This window comes from Nestor notabilis, unplaced genomic scaffold (genome assembly GCF_000696875.1).
Source record: "Nestor notabilis isolate BGI_N333 unplaced genomic scaffold, ASM69687v1 scaffold6374, whole genome shotgun sequence".
NCBI lineage: Eukaryota > Metazoa > Chordata > Aves > Psittaciformes > Psittacidae > Nestor > Nestor notabilis.
This window is the reverse complement of record NW_009925114.1, coordinates 65,015-75,046: the sequence shown is the minus strand read 5'-3', so window position 1 is coordinate 75,046 and position 10,032 is coordinate 65,015. Positions and strand designations below refer to the sequence as shown.

The 10,032-nt window shown below is 40.1% G+C and overlaps 1 protein-coding gene across 1 annotated transcript in view; it reads left to right on the top strand.

Moving 5' to 3' along the window:
• The window catches only part of DHX35 (DEAH (Asp-Glu-Ala-His) box polypeptide 35), a gene marked incomplete at its 5' end in the record, with an annotated part of 15,042 nt that overhangs the window by 3,720 nt on the left and 1,290 nt on the right, over window positions 1-10,032 (top strand). Inside the window, 8 exon segments of the mRNA XM_010012898.1 lie at window positions 449-573; window positions 1,286-1,340; window positions 5,263-5,358; window positions 5,711-5,805; window positions 6,380-6,457; window positions 7,617-7,746; window positions 8,196-8,277; window positions 8,826-8,897. Coding sequence (XP_010011200.1) covers window positions 449-573; window positions 1,286-1,340; window positions 5,263-5,358; window positions 5,711-5,805; window positions 6,380-6,457; window positions 7,617-7,746; window positions 8,196-8,277; window positions 8,826-8,897 — 733 coding nt within the window.

The window sequence follows — 10,032 nt, the reverse complement described above, 5'->3', positions numbered from 1 at the left end:
TGTGGCTGCCCCATCCCTGGCAGTGTTCAAGGCCAGGTTGGACACAGGGGCTTAGAGCAACCTGCTCTAGTGGAAGGTGTCCCTGCTGTGGCAGGGGCTTGGAACTGGATGAACTTTAAGGTCCCTTCCAACACAAACCACTCTGGGATTCTATGATTCTGCTGGAGCTGCTGCTGCAAATTTCTGTGAAGAACATTTCAAACAGAAATACTTGTGGGACAACTACAGAATCAGCAGTGTAGCCAAAACCATTGAATTTTCTGTTTAAAAGAAACCATCTTAACATACAGTAATTGGAGAAAGATCATCTTTGAGTTAGAGTTCTTTTAACACCTGTTAATTCATACTTGGTAATTTCAGCTCGAAACGGGTATGATTCTGTCTTGTTGGCTGTACAGAGTGGGAGTTGAAACTCAGTCCCAAATGGCTTTGTTTTCTCCCACTACAGAGGAGGACTTTGAAAAGTTGCCCAAATCCACTGTTCCTGAGATGCAGCGCAGTAACCTTGCGCCCGTCATCTTGCAGCTGAAAGCTTTGGGAATCGACAATGTGCTCAGGTTCCCCTTTCTTTCGGTGAGTCCTGGGCTATAAAGTCTGTCATCCTTCCTTACTGTGAAGGAAAATCAGCAGATGACTTGTTGATAACCCACAGAACCATTAACGAGTAACCATTGCCCTGTTAATTTGGAAAGCATAACTCATTGTCTGCTTCGGGCAGCAAAGTGTGGTATTGGGAATCAACTAGTGCAAGTAATGTGTGTGACAACTTAGAAACAGCTGTTTGTATTCGAGAGATCGCTGTTTAAAGTGTTGGGAAGTCAAGAAAGGCCTAGAAAGACAAACACATTCTGCAAACTAACTGTAGGCCCTTTGCACTGAATTTATGAAGAAAAAGAGGCAGGGGGGAAGATATCTACAGAACTAAGCCTGTGCTTGTCTGTTTTGGTTAAAAGAGCAGTATCATGTTTTAGATTTGCTTTCTGTAAAGTTTCTAGCTGCTCTTGTATTGGTGTGGAAAACTCACATAGTGGCATAAGAAGGGTGAGTTGAGCAATTGTTCTGATCTGACAGTGGTGAGCCTGTTGAGATGGTTCTGACTCAGCACTGCAGTCATTGGAAGGGTGAAAGGAAGAGTCTGAGACCTCTTTCCTCACTATGCAGAAGTAGGAAGATAGGTAGTGAGAACTTCAGGATTTTGTGGAAGAGGAAGGCTTAAGAATTTCTGTGATAACTTGTGTTCTGTGATGATAACTTTAAACAAAGAGCTTTTTTTTTTCCTCCACAGCCACCTCCTGCCCAGTCAATGGTGCAAGCTTTAGAATTGCTGTATGCTTTAGGAGGTGAGAATGTTATGCTTTGCTTTATTTATAGTTAAGTTACATGAGTTATGAAAAAAACTGTTAATCTGGTTTTGGTGATTGGATGGACATTAGTCAAACTTGCATTTGAGAACTGTGCTTTGCGAAAGAGGTAACGCAGCCTTGACTGGTGGAAGCTTTGTGTTGGTGTGTTTTTAAAGTGTACCTCAGTCTCCTCTGAACTTACTTTCCTTTCCCCCAGTTGTTTCAGGCAGGTAAGCAAGCAAAAGGCAGCAGTAACTTTCTGGAAGCAACTATAAATCTATTTCACAGAGTATAAACTACAAATTAACCGTTTAGATTTGGCAAACATATTTTATAGCTATTGTCTGTGTATTTCCTTGCACCTTTATGGGGGGAACCAGCTATGTATCTCTGGTAGGAACAGGGCTCTGAGCTGATGAGAGTGTTGGTGTGATTCTCTTAGGCAGATCCTCTGTGTTTCTTCAGACCTTACAGGGGATTGGAACTGGATGAGCTTCAGGGTCCCTTTGAACCCCAGCTTTTCTAGGATTCTATGAATTACTAATCACAGCTTGTTCTCAAATTCAGTAGAGAGTCTGAACCACATTCTCAGTCATATGGTTTAGTGTTAGGTAGTCCTGTGAGGAGCAGGAGCTGGACTCAGTGGTCCTTAAGGATGAGCCCCTTCCCACTTGAGGTGTTCTATGATCATAAATGTGTTAATTTCTGTTTTATTCTTTATGCAGCTGTTGGATACCTGTAACACTCAAGTCACGCTGTAGTAATGTTTTTATACACAGTTTTTGATTCCTTTTTGATGTGAGTGGAATGTATGCTGCCTCATTTTGATTATAGGAAGAGCTGTGATACCGTTGGGCTTTTTGACAGCTGTTTAATCTTTTTGAATGCAGCAAACTTAAGCAAAACAAACTTGACAAAAGAAGTAATCAAAATGAAACAATTTGACTCTAATTCAAAGTTAACAATAATGTAAACATGAAGAAAAGGGTAGTGTGAAGGAGGCTGTGTAAACTTTGGAAGCATCCAGAGGTTTGTGACTATTTTGTCATCACTTACAAATGCTGTGTTGTAACTTGTGGCAGTCTGTTCTCTTATTCTCACGGAGCTGTTACTCTGCTTGGCCACGTTTTTGCTCTGTGCTGATTTAGTTCCATCTTGCAAAGGAGGGTTTTGCTTCAGGCACTTGGTTCTTGGCAACCTTTCCAAGCTCAAAAGGACTTTCACAGTGGCTCAGGAGCGTGTTGCAAGGATGAATTCACAGCCAACCACCCTGGGGAGATCGAGAGGGAAGGTCAGAAAACTTACTGATCAGCTGTTTGATGTTTTGGCAAGAGTGTTATGCTCATGGTAACTTCACAGAGCAGTACAGAGCTGTTACTCTCTTGGCTGCTCAGCTTTTGTAGCAAAGCAGAGGAATGCTGATGTTGATGAAGATGCAAAGAAATGTGTGAGGTGTTCAGATTCACTGTTAAACATTGCTGAAGTTTAAGGTTTTAGATGATTTATTATGGGGATTTTCTTTAAGTTGCAGAGATGAAGCTGCCCAAGCATTTGCAGCTGCACTAAGGATTACATTTCTCTTATGCAAGTGTGAACCTGTATTTCAACACTTGCATTGTAATTGCATGCAAATGTGCAGCTTAGGGTCAAGACCCTACTGTGCCAGTGTAGTGCCAACAGAAAAGCAGATGCTCTTCAGGTTGAGATAGTTCTGTTGAATAAACACATCACTGTTTTTAGACTGATTATTTTTACAGTGGTACAAACTGATTGCATCAGGAGTATCTCTTCTCAGCCTTCTCCTTTGATGCTTTGAAAGGCTGAGTTGTCAGTTGGAATTTATTGTTTTTAAGCATAATTTAGGAGGTAAATAAGCAGGTAAAAAGTGGATTTATTTTTAGCTTTACTTCAGATCCAAGGTTTTGTTGAAGATTTGTTTGTAAGTTGTCACCTATCAGAAACAACCATTCTACCTAAAAATAGTGTTTCAATCCCTCAGCCTGTCACATACTAGTGCCACAGTACTTGAATAATCTCTCCTGAGCATGTTCAGTAAAAATCTTTGCAGTATCTTTTCCTAAGATCTCTAATTTCCTATATAGATACAATCCAGTGTTTGCTTCCAGGATCATTTCAAGACAACTTTTACCTGTTCCAAACTAGTATCCATTGCAGGCTTACTGCTACAAAGACTTCTGTGCACGAGCTATATGGATATCCATGCAAAACTGCATTGAGATTTGTAAGATTAAGCAGAAGCCAAAGGATTTTGGCTTGATGCACATGTAGGAAGTTAAAAAGATGGTAATTTATCCTTTTTCCTAGTAGCAATGCAGTTACCCTTCTGTAGATGGGAGACTGCGTGTTCTAAGCTATTAATCGTGGTAGCACTTAAACCTCTCGTATTGCGCTGGTGAAGTCAAAGCTATCAGACCTTCATTTTTGCAGTGTCTGTGACTTGGTGTTTATATCACTTCATCATTTCACACAAGCTGCCTTTTGTACCTGTTTCTGAGGAAAATATTGTGACATTATGCGAAAGGCCTATTAGGTTTGGTTGGACAGTGTAAGGGTGTGGCAAGTGAATGACTACGTTGCCATAATAAGTGAGATGATAGCGTATCAAATAATAAAGTAAACACTTGATAGAGGTGTCTGTGGTTTTAGATATGCTGACATGAGTTATAAAAGATCTCATTCCATGGCTTGATTTGTGGTTTTGCTTTTCTCTGGGAAACAGAGCTGAAGCACAGCTGTGGGGGTTAAGGCACCACCGTTTGGCAAATAATGTTTATATAATGCGTGGTACACAGCTGTGTTTCCTCAGTCCTCTCTGCTGTGGTTGCTTATGCAATCAGCAGTGCTCCAAAGTCCTTTTAATGGGTTCTTGTTCATCCCTTCTTGTGTAGCTTTTCTCTTGTGCTCTGCCTCCTTGTTGTACCTCATACAGCTTGGTTGACTTGCAGTTTTCTTCTGCAATTCTTACTATTTGCTGCCTTTCATAGCGAGCGCTTTTCTTCTTGCTGTTTTTATTAATTCTATTTCCTATGTCCTTTTGCAAAGGAAATGTTTTTCCATTTAAATCATTCTCTGAAATGTCACCGGGGTGCTCTGGATTGGAATAGGACCTGGTGGCTTGTGTGGGTAAATCTTACTGCAGGTGTTTGGCTGTAGGAAGCTACACAACTGAAATGGTAAATGTGCAGGGCTGCTCAGTGATAGCTGGGAATCAAAAAGCAAGCTGTCATGCCTGTCTCCTGTCCCAGCTCCAGTAAAAAGCTTGCAGTTGGAGCGTGGCTGACAGTTCAGTTACTGAGGCACAAGGCACACTAAACTGTAGGCAGTCTTCATCAGCTGCACATCAATAGTTTAGATTATATTAAAGTTAAATTATTTTCCTCCATGGCCTAAGCAGATGTGATTCAGAAAATTGATGCCCTACCCCACCACCCCATCAGTGCTTCCTCTTTCTACAGTTGTGCCTGTTCCATAACTATGCCATTTTTTATTCTCATCAGGACTCCTTCTGCTTCCCATCCCCATGAACAAAGATGGTGCTAAATATTTAAATAGGAAATGCATAAGTCTAACAGCTAATAGGCGCTCTGGACATTGTGTTGACTTTGACTGCAGATTTGCTAAGTCTTTGGTAGTAGCAATGGAACTTGGTCAAAATGAAGAAACTTGTGCATTCAAGTATGTTTGAAAAAAGCCAAAACAACCCACTCACCCATGGCAGAGTAAATGGGGATTAAGGAGTGCCTTAATGCTTAGTTTAATATACATTCAGCACCTCTTAGGTGCATTTGGTATATTTTAGCTTGTATTTTCTGCTTTTTAAAGTTCATATTAAATCCTTAAAGAAGACTTTCTGTGCTGTTTTGCCTGTATCATTGCTACATTGATTAATATGCTGCAGGTTTGGATATGCACTGCCGTTTAACAGAGCCTCTGGGAATGAGAATAGCAGAGTTTCCTTTGAATCCTATGTTTGCAAAGATGCTTCTGGAATCAGGTAGGAGGAAAAAAATCAGATTTTATTCATAGTCTTGTGATGAGGAGAGGACACTGCCTCTTGCAATGGTAGTGTAGTACTAGACATTTGCTAAACTTGATACAAACTGTATGCTTCATCTTGGCATGGTGTTTAGTGATGAAAATTGGTTAAACTTGTGGCTGTGTCTAATAAATCTAACACAATTGTCTTTAAAGTTTTCCATTAAAACATTCACAGTTATACTAAAAAAATCTAGGAGTTCAGGTATTTTGGTTTTATGTATTATAAAAATATATTCATCTGTTCCTGTCTATTCTGTATGTGAGTAAGTTGAATGGAAGATGATTTCCTTTACTGAATTTCTCCTCAGGAAATTTTGGCTGCTCCCAGGAGATTTTGACGATTGCTGCCATGATGCAGATTCAGAACATCTTTGTGATCCCTCCAAATCAAAAAACTCAGGCTGTAAGTGCCATCATGTCTCGTTTTCTTTGGGTTAGTTCCACATTTCTGGAATTCTGCTAATTGCAGTCTGTTACAGACTGCAAGTTTGTATGAAAATAAAACAAGGTCTTGAACTGTACCTGTTAGTTTTACGTAAAAGAAGCAGCTGAGTAACAGTGGGAATGTTGGAGACCTTTACTAGTGTTAAAAGCCTCCTTCGGAAGACTAGAAATGCAGAAGTTTATAAACCAATATTGATCAGCATATGGGTTTGCTAAAAATACCCAAAGCTCCCCAAACACCACTTCCTTTTAAGAAAAAGGAACTAGGATGTAGCAAATTCTTAACAGGTAGCAGGAGCCTAACTTTAATGTATCCTCCTCTTGGATTTTGGGGGTTCATTTTCAGTTCATTTTTCTAATTTCAGTTTTAGAAGTGCTCCTGAGTATAGGTGGGCTGGTAAAATATTGCTGTTGCCTAAAGCAACTACCCTGTATGGTAAGAGCTGCAACAGTCATGAGGAAATAGGGACATTAAGGGAACTGATTTTTGCAAAAATTGGTCTGCTTATAAAAAACTATTTCCTCTTCTCTAGGCCAGGCAACACAGAAAGTTTGCTGTGGAGGAAGGTGATCATCTCACTATGCTTAATGTGTATGAAGCCTTTGTCAAAGTAAGTCAGTTCAAGTGTATGTGGATTTGCAGGAATGGGAAGAACTTGAAGTGTTCTGATTGAACTCAGTTCTGATTCTGGAAGCTCTGGATAGAGCTTCCTCAAAGCTGAGGACTTACCAGGTTTATTAAGTGATAATTCTGCTTTAAAAGATACTCTGGTCATATTTTGTCACAGACCTTTTGTAGTTCCTCTGAACAGGGAATAGAAAGAATTTGGTTTGGATACAGCACAGAAGTCTTATGGGTAGACAACTGTTTTTCCAAGGAGACTGGGATTTTTAAAAGGGCCTTGAAAAAACAGGTATCCAAATTCCTAGTGAAGTTCATATTCTGTCATCTTTTCTGTCAATATATCTGAGTTTTACTGATTATAAACTGCACCTAAATCTAGCAGTCTTTTGTAAAAAAATTGCCTTGTTGATCATCATATCCTTTTCTTCATTGACTTTATGAATTTACCCAAAGGTTTGACACTAATCTCGATACTTCTCGGTAAGCTCAGCTTTTACTTAACTGTTCTGAAGTGCTAGACCTGTTTGGGAGAAGTATATTTTGCTGGTCTAGAGCACTTCTGTGTTAATATATTTGCAGTATAACCACGCAGGTGTTTGACTTCTCTCTCCCCAGGCCCAAAGCAAACAGTCAGGCACCAACTGAAATTTTGCCCTGTATATTTTATATCTCTGTAATTCTCTTAGAAATAGGCAAATGCAGAGAGAGGCTCTTGGAGCAGGTGCTGGCTTCTGGAGAAATAGCTCTTTGCATAGACAAGACTGGTGAGAACTATGTACCGAACAGGTTGTTTACATTTTGAGGTTGAAAACAGACTAGATTGAGATGATGCATTTGTGTGTAAGAAGGGAACTACTGATGCTGTTCTCTTTCACCACCTTTGGAGAAATGAAGCACATCTGTTTGAAAATACCCCATAGTATTTGTTGTGCTGCTATTCAGAAGTTGCTTGAAGCATGTTTTGTAGTTATTTGGGCTATGTACCCTTGTTAGTTTCTATGTAAATAGGTAATTTTCAGGGAACACCACAATAAATATGTTGTAGGAGTCAGAAGAGAGGCAGATCCAAATGTGATCCAAAGAGACTGGGTTTTGTTTTGCTGATTGTATCTCATTGTAATTTTTCTATTCTTCTTATTGTACAGCACAGCAAGAGCTCTCAGTGGTGTCAGGAGCACTTTCTGAACTACAAAGGGCTTGTGAGAGCTTCTGTTGTAAGAGAGCAGCTGAAAAAGCTTCTTGTCCGCTTTAAGGTGCCAAAGAAGTCCAGTGAAGGTGCACATTGTTTTTACCTGTTGTCCAATACATACTGATTGTAGTCTCCCAAACTGACAGTCTCTTCATGCTTTTCTTGTACATTCAAAATGATGTACAGTCATTGGGATCTGATTGCTGCTGTGCTGTGAGGGCACGGGGGCCGTTCTCAGCACTTGTCTCTAACTGCTCTGAAAAATCAGAGGTTGATTTGTAGCTGTCACACAAGGTTGCTCTTAGGACTGTGGAACTCTCTACAGGGAGACACCAGTGGCAAGAGTAGATTTTTACGTGATAACCTTGATTTGCTGTGAAATTGAAGTCAAAGGAGATTGCAGGGTTTGTGTTCCTTCCAGCCTTTGTTGTTACAGCATGATGCAGTGTAAAAAGTTGTTTGAGATGATGAAGTGGTATGTTAGGGATTTTTGCCATTCCATTGACTCATTTTACAGGAAAATTTTTCTTTTCAGGTGATCCAGATCCTGTTTTGAGATGCATAGTTTCTGGATTCTTTGCCAACGCAGCTAAATTCCACTCTACTGGAGCTTACAGGTAAATATATATAGTTTCATTACAACTGTTGCTTAGTTAAAAAGCTCCTTTGACTGAATAGATCTACATGTACTCAACAAACAGATGTTTCTTTAGACAACTGCAATAAGAAACACATGGCAATTGGTTTACTAAATATATGAAGTTTTGTATTTTCAAACTGCTTTAGTGTTAATCTCTTCTCTTTGGCAAATATAAATAAAGTTACTGATAGTGGAAAGCTGTTTCTAAGAGTAATTAGTTTGTGTTAATGTAAGCAAGTACAGTTGTAGTGCAACAGCATTGTAGCACTTCCCAGGGCACTCAAGAAAAGTTTGAAAGGCTACTTTTTCATTTAATATAGGTAGAACTCCTAGGACATTAAATTATCAATTGTTCCTTTGCCCAGGATTTAAGCCTGGTGTTACCTCTTCATTAAATACAAATGGCTTTAATTTGCTCCAGCTCTTTTGTTGTTGCCTTTTATTAATGTTCTTACTGGGGATGAAAGGAACCAACTGTTAAACAGTGAATAGATGTACAGTCTGAAATGGTGTCTTGCTTTCCAGGACCATCCGTGATGACCATGAACTTCATATCCACCCCACTTCAGTGTTGTATGCAGAGAAACCTCCACGCTGGTAAGTTAAACCTGCTTTCACTTGTTTTGTGATCCTGGAAAGACATTTTCAGGATCCAGACACTTTCATGAATGACCTTCCTCCATCAGAGGAGGAATAGATGCGGAAGGTCATGGTTCCCCCAGTGAGAATTCAACTGCAGTTTCCTTTGCAACTTTTTGTAGGCAGTGTTCAAATAAATCAGGGAAATTTAGCTGCCAAAAAAACCTGCGGAGGTTGGGAAGCAGAGTCAGGTGACCCTGCTTTAATGGACACCATGTCTTGCACTGCAGATTGCTCTCTGGGTAGTCTCTGTACCTATATAGAACTAGGGTTAATGTACTTTTGTTAAGCCTACTGGGGATATGATTCTATGAAATATCCTGTCAGATAGCTGCTGCAGTAATTGCAAATGGCTGATGCAACGAGTTCTGGCTGTCTAGCAGATTGAGGAAAGAAATGGTTGTACTTTTGTGTTAGTGGGGATTTTTCAGTTTCATTTTGTATGTCAGAGATGCTCAGATGACAAGTAGACGTGTTCCTAACAATCAGGCAGCATGGTCAACCTGAAGTGTTTGGACTCTTGGCCTTCTTTGCCTCTTGCTGAGACTTTGAAGGATAACCTTGGCCAGTGTCATCTGTTATCTTTGAATTGGACTCTTCCACCTGGTGTGCTGGGTTTACAGAAGTGTAACTGATTGGAACTCAGCCACCAATTATATTGGCTCACAAAGTCCAACTCACTGTACTAATTCTTCAGGGCTGAGTTAAGCAGAGTGTAGCTCTGTAGGTCTTGTGGTATTGCCACCACTGACCGAAAGACGCTGCTGGCTCCTGGCATCCTGTGAGACAGGAGTTTAACTTACTCAGGAACTCTAGTTTTAGTGCTACTACTGCCTGGGCAACCATCCTCTGCTGATGGCTTCAATTGTCTGTCTGTTACAGGTGTATCTTAAATGTGTTCTTGTTCTTGTTTGTTTTCCTCAGGTTTCTTTTTAGTTGTATTAGTTTGTGTGTCTTGGCTGCATTTGGTAGAGAAGAAATTTTAGACTCTTTGCTTTTGGGAGCAAAACACCAATTGATGAAAGACCACAAACCTTGTGGATTTGCAGCTCTACCGTGTATAGAGGGCAGATAATGTGGCTTTGCACTTCCT